Source organism: Bidens hawaiensis, unplaced genomic scaffold (genome assembly GCF_021521415.1).
Source record: "Bidens hawaiensis isolate Kalapana, Puna unplaced genomic scaffold, B.hawaiensis_p1.1 tig00042739_1, whole genome shotgun sequence".
Taxonomy (NCBI): domain Eukaryota; kingdom Viridiplantae; phylum Streptophyta; class Magnoliopsida; order Asterales; family Asteraceae; genus Bidens; species Bidens hawaiensis.
In genome coordinates this window covers 126,003-142,895 of record NW_027497567.1, presented here as the reverse complement: position 1 = coordinate 142,895, position 16,893 = coordinate 126,003, and the positions used below count along the sequence as shown (strand labels likewise).

At 33.6% G+C, this 16,893-nt stretch overlaps 1 protein-coding gene across 1 annotated transcript; it reads left to right on the top strand.

Annotated features, from left to right (window-relative positions):
* The first annotated feature begins 9,869 nt into the window (after positions 1-9,869).
* On the top strand, positions 9,870-15,703 carry LOC143593766 (putative 1-deoxy-D-xylulose-5-phosphate synthase 2, chloroplastic). Its single transcript, XM_077073282.1, has 11 exons — positions 9,870-9,995; positions 10,227-10,403; positions 10,824-10,988; positions 11,080-11,229; position 11,284; positions 13,120-13,418; positions 13,854-14,127; positions 14,200-14,507; positions 14,670-14,951; positions 15,042-15,326; positions 15,451-15,703. Exons 1-11 carry the CDS (start codon positions 9,870-9,872, stop codon positions 15,601-15,603), a joined length of 2,220 nt encoding a protein of 739 aa, XP_076929397.1. The 3' UTR covers positions 15,604-15,703.
* Positions 15,704-16,893: the final 1,190 nt, after the last annotated feature.

Here is a 16,893-nt window from a genome sequence, read left to right as displayed (position 1 = left end):
TTGAAATTAGTTGGGATGCATAGAACTCGAATTGCATCAATTCGTACTTTTTCTCGAACAAAATGTATGTCGAGTACTACATGTGTTAGTGTGTTGGTGTTGAACTAGATTTTCTAATAAATATACCACGGAAATTTTATAACAATGAGGGTGGCTTGATGAGTAGGAACAAATAGTTCGGGAAGGAGAATCTAGAACCACCTCGTTTATGCCACCGTGTTTGCAAGCCTCAATATTTTGCTTCAACGCATGAATGAGAAATTATCGGTTATCATTTTAACGATGAAAAAACTAAGTTGCCCCCTAAATATACATAATTAATGCAAGTGGGATGTCGTCAGTCCGTACAACCCTCCAATTGGCATCAAAATACGCGCACGGTTTAAGCGATGTGGAGGGAGATATCTAAAGGTTGTGATTAGTTGTTTCTTTTACATATTGAATACTCATTTGAACCCCTTCACGAGTGGCATGCATGAAAAGACGGATTTGATGAACCACGTATGTTAGGTCCGGATGGGTGGGCGAATGTAAGATACTGTATAGCTCCGGCTAATTGTTTATTATGAGTGGCATTAATGATAGTGTCATACCGATTATGCAAAAACCCAATTAACCTATAGACAAGTACGTCTTGTATCAATTCTTGAGAAGTATGCCATACCGATCACTCAAGTTTTGTCTTGAGTGGCATTGATGATAGTGACATACCGATCATGCAAAAACCCAACTAACCTATAGGCATGGTACGCCTGGTATCGATTCTAGAGAAGTATGTGACCAACATTATACTTTTGATAATTTATTTAATTATTTACAAAACAATTATATAGAAATGATTATGAAGTTTTGTTTTGAATGCTGACTAGTAGGTTTTATTTTGAAAGTAACAAACACTTAAAATAGTTTAGGAATTAACGAGAACATAATCACACCCACGATTCAGATAAATACAAAACTTGACTTAACTTTTTAAACAATGGGTTTGGTTAATCACGATTGATATTCTAGGTTTGCTAACAAGGATTCCTAATCATAGGCATCAACAATCTTATCTCATGCGTACCTAATAGCTAGAGGTTCCTTCACAACATGACTTAGTTCAGAACTATTGTATGCAATTCATAAGCTAAGAACAATCAAAAAAAACCCTAGCACACATCAATCCTAATAGGAGTAAACATCTTAAAATATCAATGATGCAAGAAAATCTCGATTGTTATGAGTTTAAAACAATACTAACAATTATATGCATACAACTTTAATCAAATATAATCAAATAGTTCAACCAAATGTACAAAGAGTAATCATATCTTACAACCCTATACTCGGGAATGATTCGGATGAACTAGCCTCACATCCACATCATCCGGTAGCGATTGGAGGTGATCGAGTCTCCGGAGACGGATAGAATGGGCGATACTCTCTTAGGGTACAAAACTTAGAAAATATTAGTTAACCATAAAATTTTACTCATTTTTAGGTGCTTGGCATATCGCGGGGGACTAAGCTGCACTTTTTTATATGTCGCGAAGAGCAAACTAGTTAGGTACATAATCTGGCTCCCTCACGTGTCGAGAGAGAGGTGTTCTCTCTTGCATGTCACGTGCGAAATCTAGACCTAGAATTTTAATCTACTTTATATTTTAAATTTGAATCGCTCTCATCTTTTTGAAACTTCATTCGATGCTCGTGCAAGTCCTAAGTTAGCCTCTTTAATGATCAATAACATGAAATACATAAGCATGTATGACGTACCATTGTTCACACTAAAAACTAATAAAACAATGCAATAATATTGCAACATCCCATACACTTCCGTGCCAAATTTACCATCTTTATAAGTTGAAGGACCAAGTTTTCTTTAAGCTAAACTAAGAGTCCAAGATCTAATCTATAGTTAAGCAAAATTCAGATTACACAGACGGTCTAATCTATGAGACGGCCCGTATGAAACGCGATTTGGATATTAAGTTATCTCTTGTGACATACCGTCTCTTATGTAGGAGCATAGAAAGATCAAAATAATATCTTTTATTTTTATTATAATTGAATTTCCAATTTTTATTTTATTTAGTTTCCTATTTGACTTAAAATTCCCAACTATAAAATGGGATCTAGGTTTATTGTTTAGTTAGTTTTTTATTAAGTTTTTTTGATAAGAACTTTGTTCTTAGAACCTATGATTTAGTTTATCTGTCTTTGATTAACTAAATTATCATGAGCCTTTTGAATAGCAGTCTATCTTGCCTGCTATTTTGAGAAGGGGTCATCTAAGCCGGTCTAAACTCCAAAGTTAGTTATTAGACATATGGCTTGTATAATAGATATATGGCCCCTATAAGCATTGTTGTCAAAATACAATCCTAACGTGTCAAACTCAGTTGTCGACACATCCTCATGCGTGGACTAATAAATGAAAGCATTTCACGACCATTTCCATGATCACACTTTCATTAATCATTCTACACTCTTAAAACAAGCTAACTAGTGTTCTTGAAGTTCTAAGCAAGTTCAAGTAAGCTCAAAGTGTTCTGAGGCAGTAGGAGGCTTTTATCATGTACTCTAGAGGTGTTAAAAGCAATCACAAGTCATCCCTATGTTTTGTTAAACTCGAAAGTAAGGTATAGTGAACTTATAACTCGTTTAAGTTTATTTTTCACTAATTTAGCCTATGATTGAACTATAATCGATCAAACCTCGGTTAAGTTAAGTTAAAGAAGCTGCATAAGTATTTTTAAGTATGTTTAAGACCATAGACCACTTAAACGTGTATCAGAAAGTTGTTAAACTGATGTTTAACCTTAATGGACAAAAAAGAAGGTTAGATGGATCGTCTAATGGTCCTTCTCAATCCATTTTCATATGGGTCAAGTTGAAAAGATTATACGGCATGTCACAAGATTATATGGTATGTCCCTGCGTTCAAATGGACTGTCTCTAACTTGTGACACCCCGTATGAACCTCTTTCAGTCAAAAGGGTCAAACTAAGGATGATACGAACAGTCTAATCATGATACGATCCGTCTCCTATTAAATTTTATTATTTTAATGAAAGTTAAGTTTTCAACCAATAAACAAAACCAATATTTATAAACACGGTTTGAAATAATACAATTAGGTCGGCGTGGTCTACAGTTGGATCAAAAGATGATCTGAGTATTCACGTAAACCAAATCTTTATAGGTTAAGCAACTATTAAACAAGAACCTTTTCAAACGAGACACCGAACAAACAACCTAGGTGAATTCGTTAAACATTTACATACTCTATAAATAAACGAAAGATGATATGAGTATTCACGTAAACCAAATCTTTATAGGTTAAGCAACTATTAAACAAGAACCTTTTCAAACGAGACACCGAACAAACAACCTAGGTGAATTTGTTAAACATTTACATACTCTATAAGATAAATGGATTGTTTGTCTTAAAGAGTCAATGAAACATTTACATGAGATTAAATGATCTATAAAACTTATAATACAAAATATAAAATAAAAGCAACTAAAACAGAATATATATGTATTTGGATTCAAACATAACTGACTAGCAGGCATTCTATATGTTAATCTGTAACACCCATATTTTTATACAACTTTTTTTTTCCAAAAACCGGTCCAAATTTTTCTTAGTATTATTTTAGAAAAGTGTGGAAGGGTACACTAATATAAAATAATTAAACAACCAACTTTAAATTTCCCATTATATATTTGATGGGTGCAAGTTTACATCATAAAAACTAATTTAAATCTCTCATAATTTTTACATCCAAAAAGGGGTTAAAAACATATGTTCGATCCTTCGACGTACCGAGATTCGATCAACCCTTGTTAATTTATCACAGGTGATTTACCTTAAAACATTAATTAAGCCACTATTAGCTAATGCAAAGTGTGTTCTTTCACCTATAATATTTTACAGAATATAGGGTCATCCATCTATGACTGAACAGCGGATCACGCAAAGTGTTAAAACAACTGATTAACCAATTATAACACAACTAACACCCGACAGTAGTTAAGAAAACTTATCACGTCAATTTCGTTACTGCTGTACATTATTTATATTTACCTATACAAATAATATATTTACACAGGTTTTATAAGAGATACACAATGAGAAGTGTAAAAAGGATTTGTGATCATACAAAAAAACCCTTTAAAAGAATTTAAAAAATCATAACTTAAAATATAAATAAAAAACTAAAAAATTTAAAAAACTAAAATATTTCCACCATCATTTCTGTTATAAAAATAAAAAATATATACAAAAAAATAAAAATAAAAATTGACGAGAAGACGCATTACCGAGATCATAAACACAATGACGAAAATGAACAAAAACACAATTATAACTAAAAAAGACACAACAGATCGCAAAATATAACACAATGTCGGACAAAATATAGCACAATATTTAGTAATATAACACAATATAAAGAAGAAAAGACACAATGTCAAGGAAAAAGACACAATTAATAACGAAAATAAACACAAAACAGAATGATAAACAAAAAGGAATAACAAAAAGATACAATGATTTTTTTCACTCACCGTTGTGTTTTTTTTAGAATGAGAAAGACGGTGGAAACATTTTTGTGTTTTTACTTTTTTTTGTTTTTTTATTCAATTTTGAGTTATGATTTTTTATTATTTTTTGAGGGTTTTTTTGTGTGACTAAAAATTCTTCTCATCCTACTCATTTGTATCCCCATTTATAGAATAACTCCATTTTTATCACACCATAACAATTTAACAACTAATATCATAAGATGATAATACTATAAAATTATATTGGGAGTCGCATGAACTTACCTGAATGTTTAGAAAATTTTTACGGTGAACCTTTTGTCAACTTCGCCCTATCTCCAATAACCATATTATTTTTTTAACCCGGTTACTACAATCTCCATTATAATAATAATTAGTGATTTACCCGCGCGTTGCGCGGTGAAATTTGTCGGTAAATCCGGGTGTGGTGCCGACATGTCAACGCGAATTCGGTCGGCATTTGCTACATTCGTTACGGTACCAGAACTAAACTTAAAAAATAAATCGTCAAATTAACATGCTTAAACTAAAAACGAAAAAGAAATAGCGGCACTTGTATAGCGTATCATAAAAAATTAGCATATTTATTCGGTTGGTAAACCGAGCCATTAGTTCCCTAGCATTGGTAAAGCCCGAGCGTTAAGACGGTGAGTTAACATGAATTCGGTCATCATTGTTACGTTCGTTACGGTATAGACAATCTTGGTTAACTCTAAGCGCTGAAACCCACGAAATTCATCAAAATAACATATAAAATTTTAATTACTTAAAACGACATTTATTCGGTCAGTAAAACCGGACGGTGGTAAAACGCAAGCGTTGTTCTTCCTGAGCGTCGAAACGGTAATTCTGCATGAATTCGGTCAGTTTCGGTTATGCTCGTTACGATATCATAACTAAATAAAAAACAAAAAAAGTATAAAAATTGAGGTGGGCCAATAGGGTGACGTCGGTCGATAAAACTCGTCTGTTGGTAAAACTCGGGTGTTTCAGCCATGTTCGTTACAGTTTTGGTCGGTTTAAGTTACATTAGTTACGGTGCCGAAACTAAACAAAAAAAATAAAACTGGTTTTCGGTCGGTTATCGTTACGTATGGTATCAAAACTAAAAAAACAAATTTAATTGTGGTCCCGCCACTTGGCCCAATCACGCGCTTGTGGTCAAGCGTCGAGGCGGTAATTCGGCGTGATTTCGGTATGTCTCGGTTACGCTCGTTACGATATCGGAAATAAAAAAAAAACAAAAAAGAAGTAAAGAAATTGAGGTGGGTCAATAGGGTGACGTCGGTCGATAAACTCAGGTGTTGGTAAAACCCGAGCGTTTCCATCATGTTCGTTACAGTTTCGGTCAGCTTTATATACATTAGCTACGTTACTGAAACAAAAAATAAATTGGTGTTCGATCGGTTACCACTACATTTCTCATTGTATTAAAACTAAAAACAAAAAAGAAAATCTAAAAAACTAATAGACCAAATCTATATAGATAATACGGAGCAAGTTAGCATACTAAATTGAACCAAGGTTGCTAAAATGGGCTACTAAATGGAACTGTGGCACCAAAATTCATATTTACTATATATAGTTAACAATAACAATAACAATAACAATAACCATAATAATAATAACCGTCAGATCATCCCGTCTTTTAGAGAGCAGCCCACAAAGACCCGGAGATCTAACCGTCGGATCCCTCTCAAATTTGTATAGAGTGTTAATAGAATATAAATATATATTTCCACTAGTCGGATATTCGATCAGAGTTCGGGAATTTCAGTTTTCATCAAGGAAAATGTAACCGTGAACAATGGAGTTTTCCGGTGACTGTTTAGGTTTTCTGGTGACTACAACGGCGGTTTTCGGAGATTGCGAGATGATAGGCTCGTAGATCGTGGCGAGGCGGTTCTATGGCCGCTTGAATAATTCAATTCCGAGTTCGTTTGATATGTTTTTGGTATATTCGAGTGATTTCAAACATAAACCTTAAAGGTACGCTTTTGTTAAAAATGTTTACTTTTCTTGTACGAATTTGCATGAAAATTGGTAGGATGATAGAATGGGTAACGATTATTGATAAAGTATTTGTTAGTAAAAAGGGTAGTTGGCTAGGTTTAGGTTAAACATATAAGGTTAGATCCGTAAAAACGATGAGTAAATGAAGTTGGTATGGTATTAAAATTGGTAGAATAGTTAATCGGACCATAAGGTGTAACGAAAACATAAACTTTATTTGAACGAGTTAGCGGGTGCGATTTGGGACGAATGAGTGTCGTTTGGACCGTGTAAAGCAAGAAGGTTAAGTTGTTATGGCCCGTAACTCATTGTAGTTGTAAGGCGGGCCGTAAGAGAACCTTTATGACATAAATATATGAAAACCAGTTTAGAATCGTATTCATAAGAATTCGATTCGAGTATAAGAAAGTCGATTCTATTGGAATAAAGGCGAACTTGATGGGCTAGAGAATTAACTTATAAGCGAACTTAACAAGTTCACCAAACTAAAGCCCAACCCCAAGCTCAGAAAACATGTCAAATATATAAATGACATATAGTTTGCGGTTTTAAGTTAGACATTACAAATCTATAAGTTCGTCTCTATGAGTCAGCAGTTTATATCCGTAGAAGAACATAACCGAGTTCTTGTTTGGCGTTTAGATTGGTTGTAATATTGGTTATAATCAATAATAGAGGAATATTAAAGTGATCGTGTTCGTGTTGTTATACTCGTCTATTACTCATGATTGTTAATCAGAATGATTTTTCACCTCTGATCATACGATTCAGTCTCGTCAACATCCGACTATAGACCTTTATTTGGTATCAAAGCTTTTTCTTAATATTGTGTAGTTCAGAATTGATTTACGAGTACTGCACGAGTTATTAATTCAAATTTTATGTTTAAGGTAGTAAGTAATTCATCCTACAATTTTTTTTCGTGATCTCCAGTTTGTTACAGCCGTCAAAGTATTCAAGTTAGTCATTTTTGGAAAGTCATAGAAGTTCTTGGGCGAACTTCTTAATTACGGTTTATCAGCAAGCGAAGTTAACTAAATTCAATGAACTTAAAGAATGTGTTAGGAAAACTTAGTGGAAGAAATTAATCCAAGAATATTATAATATTACCTATGATGCCCTACTCCATATCAAGATAACGAACTTGTTCCAGAGGCTTATAATTGGAAGTTGCGTGGCACAATTCAAGTGATCTTATTTTAAAATAAAGTGAACTTATTTAATAAGGTTCAAATGAACTTAATTCTTAAACGAACTTAACTTTAATCTTCCATTAACTTGTGGGTAGTTTTATTTTCAGGTGAACTTACTCTTGTTTGAGCGAACTTGTGTGACTCATTATTATAGACTAATTTACTCGAAAGTATTATAGGTGAAGTTGTCGGACGAAGTTAATGTCAAGCGTAGTTATTATCCGAGCTAAGTTGTTGAAGCGAACTTATTGTCGGGCAGATCGAGTTAGCCAAGTATTCTTATCTCAAGCGAATTCGGGTGATTTCGTGTTATTTCAAGTGAACTTTCTTTCGTTACGTCATGGTCCTTACAGACTTCTTACAATGTTTGGAAAGAAATTAATTTCTTACGACTTGTGATCAAGTGAAAATATCAACTAGTGGATAATATAAGATCAGATTGCTAAGACTATTAATTTTAATATCAACATTGATATTATATTTTCTAACACGGACATGGTGTGAGCTTGTTATTTCAAAGGAAGTTGCTAATATTAATAGTTTATTGCAATTCAGAATTTGCGTAACACGGATTTGGGGGGGATACGAGCTAGTATAACGAATTTCAAATCCATTTCTTAGTCGGCTTGTTAATCAGTTCAGCTTAAAAGGGTTAATGGGACTACAGAAAAGTCGGATTTGGATTTCTCGCTCCGTATTAAATTGACTTCAATGGCAAGAGTAAGTAACACGTTAGAAACGGGTGATAAAATCGGAAGCCCAAATAAGCCACCAAAATTGGTTATAGGTGCAGATTTTGCTGTTTGGAGAAAACAATTTCTGGTGTTTATTGAAAATCAAGATGCTAGAATGTGGAGTTGCATGACCAATGAATATATTTGACCAGTCACTAAAATAGAAGGAAGACAAATAGCGACAAAGTATGTCAACATGTCCGATGCTGACAAGCGAATGTATGATGTAGAAGAGAAAGCCATTCGTGTAATTAAGATGATGTTACCTGATACGGGGAACTATCTTTTCAAAAGGTATCTTTTTTTTTGGATATGGGGGACCAAGTTAAAAAATGTGTAGGAGTGGCATGTTCAACAAAATCTTCGGGAACAAATAGAAGGAATTGTGCTTCTGGCAATAGTGAAAGCTCTAAGGCTGTGGAATTGACTCAACATGCACTCAAAGCTGATATTACTTCCGTAAAGGACAGGAAAGCATGTTCAGCAGATGAAGAAACATCTTCAGTGGATGAAGAAAAGAAGGATACAAGTAAAGATAATGGGGATCAAGGATGCAGAACATCAAAAGCCCATGGCAGACATTTAGTCTGAGGTAAGTATTCACCCTGTATGTTCTAATTGTTCTATGTTGTCGGTTCAAATCACTAACTTAGTTGGTGAACTTAATGCATTTAAAGAGGCAAACATGATTATATAAAATAGAGAAAAAGCCTATAAGAATAGATATTAGTGGGTTAAAAGCTACTATTGGTGAAAAAATTCAAGTAATTGACTTAGCGTATGCCACAGTGGAAGAAAATGCAAAAGATTTTGCTAATAAAAGTAAAGAACAAGTAGACGCTTATGTTAAAATAGTATAACTAAACCGGAAACTTGAGCAATTCAGAAATTCATCTTTGGTATTAGACCATATGATAAGTTTCCAATGATCTAATAAAGATACACAAGGGTTGGCATTGAGATGACGCAAACATGACAGATGATAGAGAATGATGAAAATAAACCATAACACATGTCTTAGTCTACTGTAAATGAAAATTAATATTTGTTTTTTATTACCTCAGGTCCTCGATTTAAGTGCTAATTTCGTTTGGCTGCTAAAATATATGAAGGTAACCATATTAATTAAATATCGATAACGTTTAATTTATTAAAATTTTAACACAAAAGATTGATAAAAGCCATCTTGTATAATATTGATTTTGCAAACGTGTCAGGTGGTCTAATTTGACTAGATTTCATTTTTTCCAAATGAAATAATATCAATCATTTATTGCTAATACGAAATGCTAGCTTCTTGAAGGGAATCCATACTCTTGGTTAGTCTATAAAAGGTTCTAAAACCCTCTTCAAAAATTCAAGCCAATCCCAACAAATGGCTCTATGTGGTTCTTTCAAGGGTGGATTTGTTCCCGTGCCTGCCATAGCTCAAAATGAATACAGTTCTTCAAGTAAGCTTAGTTCATCCACCAACGCGATTATACCGTTAAACATACGAAAGGTTAGGCATTTTATGTTCATCTCTTGTTTACGGCCTATATGTTTCAAAAGGGGATAACGGCGCAGCTTGTTGCTCGCTTACCCATTATCCAGATGTAGTTCGGTTTGTGTTATATATAAAAGGATCAATATTTTCTCCTAAAATGATCATAAACTATTGTCCTAACTATATGAACATGCTTAGTTATGTTGCATACACATATTTGATCATATTATTTCTTGATTTTACTAGTTTACGGGAATCGTAACGGCTGCAAAAGAAAATATGACTAACGAACAAGAGGACCTAGCAATCGTCAATACTAATGGGACCACATCAACCATCCTCAAGTATTCTGGGGAGAAACCGAAAACTCCCATCTTGGATACTATTAATTATCCAATTCATATGAAGAATCTTTGTCTAGCGGTAATTGCATCAGCAAAAGTATTATTGAATTTTCTTTAAATATCAAAAATATATTTAACCTAGTGGTATAGGTGTTTGATAAAGCTTTATTTTATCGATGAATAAATTAAATCGTCAATGATCAAATCTTATAGATGAAACATATAAACTAATAATTATTTAAAAAAAAAACAGTGGCCAAACAAAAAGGATTAGAAGAAAATTTGTTTGTTTTAATTTATAGAACATATGGTTAATATTTTTTTATTTTATATTTAATTCAATTTAATTAACTTTAGATACCACATCAATTGGTAGCTAGGCCCCCCTTACTTGCGTGTATCACGTGGAGTCGAAATTTATGGCATGAAAATAACTAGAAAACCAACACAATTATTCAATTTTTTTTAACCTAATTCACGTTAAATTATGTAATTGTAGGAGCTCGAACAATTAGCTGCTGAACTCCGAGAAGAGATCGTATACACCGTGTCAAAGACCGGTGGTCACCTGAGTTCGAGCTTGGGGGTGGTTGAGTTAACCGTCTCACTCCATCATGTGTTCAACACCCCTGAAGACAAGATCATTTGGGACGTTGGTCACCAGGTATTACTAGGCCGAGTTGTTATTTTTTGTGTGATGTCATCTTAAAATAAACAGAATATGTGATAACTCGTCTTATGTTACGTACGTATAGGCATACCCACATAAAATATTGACAGGCAGGAGGTCCAGAATGAGAACGATTCGACAAACGTGTGGGCTCGCTGGGTTCCCCAAGAGAGATGAGAGTCTTCATGATGCGTTTGGTGCAGGCCATAGCTCCACTAGCATTTCTGCTGGTTTAGTATTTCACATTTAGACATTTAGTAACCATATTTCGATTTAAAAGCTCGATAAGGGTGTCATAATCATATTATGTCATATGATATTCTTATAAAGTTATTTTGTCATTTTATTGACGTCGTTATGTTGTTCTTGTAAAATATATAATAAATATTTGAAAACTCATGCTAAATAAGATAAAGATGACTATTTCCATGTGCATGTTCAAATGTATTTGAATGATATTGTACATGCAACTTCTCTTTTATCTTTTATACAATACGTTAGTTTGAAAATTAAATTAATATTTTGAGCCAAATATTTTGAAAAATCATACTTTTCCTATATCAAAAATTAAAAGTAATATCTATAGCCACATATTTTGGAAAATACCATCTTGATATTATTCAATATGATTTTAGTTGTTTTTTAAAGAGTTTTATTAACAAAACAACAGTAACCTATAAACCAAAAAGGAATTCAAATTAACAAAATTCATATCTAAATTAATTAGTAGTAGGTTCTAAACTTTCATTGCATCTGTTACGTGCAGAACCATATCCATGTTTTTCCTGAAACAACACAACGTTTTTTCTCTATGTTTCTCGAATTCTGTCGCCGACACAAGCTTGCAACGTGCGCCATAATTCTGAAAGAAGCCCACTCAGATGGTCTAAGTATATTGGTCTAAGAGCATTCACATCTAATCTCGTATCTTCAAATTCAAAATCACACAAAAAATCACTAAGGGCGTGTTCGTTTCACGGAATTCGTGGGAATTCAAAGGAATGGGAATTAAAATCTCATGACATGACGTGTTCGTTTAATTGGAATTGGAATCTTAATTCCATTGTGGTGTGTTCGGTTCAAAGAATTGGAATTGGAATTCAAATCCTTCAAATTCCTTTAAATATAGGGATTTCAAATCCTTTCAAAATGTGGAGGAATTCAAGGAAATTCTTTGGAATCTTATTCCGAGTATTTTTTTTTTAACGAGGACAACGAACAAAACATTTTAGTTTTTTTAGATTTTTTTTTAATTTATATTTTGAGTTATGATTTTTTTATTAATAATTTTGAATATTTTTTGAGGGGTTTTTAATCTTAATAGAAAACCCATAAAAAAACTAAAAAAAAATTATAAAAAAATCATAACGCAAAATATAAATAAAAAAACAAAAAATTTAAAATGTTTTCGCCGGTGTCATTGTAAAAAAAAAAAAAAAAAACTTGATGTCTATTCAATTGTCAAACGAACACATTAAGAATGTATTTGGATTTTAATTCCCCCCAATTCCAATTCCTATTGGAATGTTTAGATTCCAAATCCAATTCCTTCAAATTCCAAATCCTATGCAAATTCCAATTCCAATCCATTTCATTCCGTGAAACGAACGCGCCCTAAGTTTTCTCTTTCATTTTCAATTAAATGGTATTTTTTTATACCTTTATCAACATATTTTCTCTCGAATTCACTCACAATCACTTTCAGTAAATATTAAAATAAAAATTATAGGATGCTTCATGAACTTTTCAAGTATACAGAAAAATCACCATAATTCTCTCTCTCTCTCTCTCTCTCTCATTCATTAACAACACCTTAAACCACTCTCTAAATTATGAAGACCTTCCTCACAAAATTTAATGGTTGAATGAGAATGATGTAAGTACTTTTAATAGAAATATTATTTGTAAGCAAACAATCATATATTGACGTAAAAGTCTCACCAATAACAAGACCATTAGTGTTTAGATACCTGTATATTAAATGATACATAGGTTGCATCTATTGATTTCCAGGCTCCAAAAACCTATATGACATATAAGAGAAACACTGAGTTCAACTAAATTTGGTATTTATTAAATTATCCATAAGAGAAAAATGACATTGTTCACTTACAATTCAATGCAGGAATGGCGGTTGCTAGAGACTTACTGGGAAAGCACAATCACGTAATCGCAGTGATCGGGGATGGAGCCATGACAGCAGGACAAGCATACGAGGCTATGAATAATGCAGGCTACCTTGACTCCAATCTCATCATAGTCTTGAATGATAACCGCCAAGTCTCCCTACCCACAGCCACTATTGACGGTCCTGCACCGCCCGTTGGGGCTCTCAGTCGATCCCTCACAAGGCTACAAACCAGCAAGAAGTTTCAACAACTACGCGAAGCCGCAAAGATCCAATTTCTTCTATTCTTATTTGATGTATTCCACATAATAAATATTTAATAAATAACTTATATATAAATCCCAAAGATGCTACTTAATTATTAAACCTCTAAAGAGAATACATCTTCAGATGGATATAAATTTGTGCGTTGGCTTCATTTGACTAAAAAATGTGACAAGCTTTCAATTGTTTTTTTTTCTCCATTTTATATATGACTTAACTTTTTTCACTGTATAGTGTACAACATGCCATCTAATTAAATTTTGTTAATTTAAATGGCAATTGAAAGTTACACAAATGTAAAAAATAAAGTCAGATGAAAATAGTTAGAAAAGATCAGATTATAAATAATAGATTATTAAACTTATATCTCAAAGATGTTATTTAATTATAAAACTAATGAAACATTTTAATTTTAAAATGGAGTTAGTTTGTACATTGGGGTAAATGTCATATTTTGTGATTAATAGGAAGTAACAAAGCAATTGGGGGATAAAACACATGAAGTTGCAGCAAAAGTGGATTCTGCCATAAAAGGAATTGTGGGTGGCCAAGGGGCTTCCATGTTTGAAGAGCTTGGGTTGTACTACATTGGTCCGGTAGATGGACATAATCTAGAAGATCTTGTTTATGTTTTTGAAAAGATTAAGTCTATGCCGGCTCCCGGACCAGTTCTAGTCCACATTGTTACCGAAAAAGGCAAAGGATACCTCCCAGCTGAAGTTGCTGCTGACAAAATGCATGGTATTGCAAGTTTTACAATCAAATGAACATTTGAAATTAAAACACAAGTCTTTCTAATATGATATTTTGTAGGTGTTGTGAAATTCGATACTAAAACCGGAAAACAGGTGAAAACCAAGACCAAAACACTCTCGTATACTCAATACTTTGCGGACTCTTTGGTTGCTGAAGCGAAGGAGGATGACAAAATAGTTGCTATTCATGCGGATATGGGAGGAGGCACCGGTCTTAACACATTCCAAAAAGAGTTTCCTACGAGGTGTTTTGATGTTGGCATAGCCGAGCAGCATGCGGTCACCTTTGCTGCGGGTTTAGCAACCGAAGGGCTGAAACCGTTTTGTGCCATTTATTCATCATTCCTACAAAGAGGTTATGATCAAGTAAGATCTCTGGCATATTGTTAAAGGGGATATTTCAGTAAATGATATTGTACAATATGATGGATAACTACTATTACCTTTAAAATGATTTTAGTGTATTGATAAGTAAGCTACTATTCGAAGATATGAGCACTGGTTAAGTAAATGTATTTGATGGTGCAGGTGGTTCATGATGTTGATCTTCAAAAGATTCCGGTTAGATTCGCTATGGATAGGGCTGGTTTGGTGGGAGCAGATGGTCCGACTCACTGTGGTGCATTCGATACAACATTCATGGCTTGCTTACCAAACATAGTGGTGATGGCTCCTTCTTGTGAGGTGGAGCTCATGCATATGGTGGCCACAGCAGCAGCCATCGATGATCGTCCTAGCTGCTTCAGGTACCCAAGAGGCAATGGGATAGGCTCATTACTCCCACCAAATAACAAAGGAACTCCAGTAGAGGTACTTAGTTTGTATATTCATGATGATATTTTGCGCATTGTGTACATGACTATTGTTGAGTCTTTATTTGACTATCAAAACTTCAAATAGGTTGGAAAGGGAAGGGTGATTAAGGAGGGAAATAGAGTGGCCTTATTGGGATATGGAACCATAGTACAAAGCTGTTTAGCAGCAAGTGATCTTCTTCAATCGATAGGTATCTCTGTGACCGTAGCAGACGCAAGATTTTGCAAGCCACTTGATGGAAATTTGATCAAACAACTGGCAAATGAGCATGAGGTACTCATCACAGTTGAAGAAGGCTCTATTGGAGGATGTAGCTCTCATGTTTCTCATTTCTTAGCATTAAATGGATTACTCGATGGAAACCTTAAGGTATTTAATATTAAAACACCATATCTTATATCTAATACATTAATCCTTTTCTCATGCATTATCCTTATAGCAGTGACAAAATGAAAATGTTGTAGTGATTCGATATTTCTTTTTTTGTACACAGTGGAGAGCAATGACACTACCTGACAGATATATTGATCATGGGGCTCAATCTGACCAAATTGAGGAGGCTGGTCTCACCCCAAAGCACATAGCGGCTACAGTTCTATCATTGATTGGTGAGAACAAAGAGACACTTCATGTTATCAACGTATAGTATGAAAAAAGATTCATGGTCTATATATTTTTATATACTATAAATCCGAACAAAAAAATTCCTATCAACACAAAACAGATGAGGGCAAAGTCTGAAGGACGCTTCTAAATAGAATCTACCTATCCTTATGATATACACGATCCCTTGTAAAATTTGTTGGCATATTTTTTTTCAAGAAAGTGTTTCAAATTGTATCTTATATGTAAAATGTTTTGTTTAATAAAAAAAGTTGTATTGTTTTTTTAGGTTACTATCCTTAACTGCAATTTGAGGCACCATAATGGTAATAATTGAGTTACAGTAAGTGATTAGGAGTTAATCCAAAGAGTTTTAGACTGACAGTTCCTTACTGATTATTCACAAAACATTTTCATAAAAATGTTTGTAAATAACACTCACAAAACATCTATCCATCCTGCAATTAGTCTGAAAAGTAAGTCAACACAAATGCTTGTGAATAACACAGGGTCGGCTCCGAGAAAGCAAAAAAAAAATTTGGACCGAAGATGAACTTTTTTAAGGCCTTAAAGAAAAGGAGTATTTTGTTGGTTTTAAACAATGTAATTTTAATATGGGTTTACTTTGTTATAATTGGGTTGTGTAAAAAATCTTTTGTATAAATATAAGATTAAAAATGCCTCAAATGAGAGTAGAACCCATAAACTTTGCTTTAGGTTGGGAGTAATACCCATTTGCCACTAAACCAAACTAACGGTTATTTAATTGAGTTTAAACACTAAAAATACATATTGTTTAAATAAAAATACATATAATTTAAAAAAAATAAAATAAAAATTCGGGCATAGCGGGTGTCAGGCATGTGCCGTCGACCACCCTGCCACACCTTATGGCCAGCCCTGGAATAACACTAGTACCTAATCACAAAACATTTCCATACGTCAACACAAGTGCTTGTGAATAACACTACCTAATCACAAAACATTTTTATACGTCAACACAATTGATGGTCAACTCGAAATTGAAAGAGTATGATTCAACCGTGTTTTGATTATTCACAAATGGCCGATATATACAAGAATGTCCATTTATCCCTCCTAGAACTTAGTGGATGATATCAATTACATTAATGCATAAATACTAACTAAATATAGCATACTAATATTTAGGTTAATACATCCCCTCAGTCTGAGCGGGAGATGGCGGACATGCAAATTGGATTGAAAACGTGAACATTGCGGGTGTGGTAATCCTTTAGTAAAAGTATCCGCATATTGAAATTATTTGGGATGCATAGAACTCGAATTGCATCAATTCGTACTTTTTCTCGAA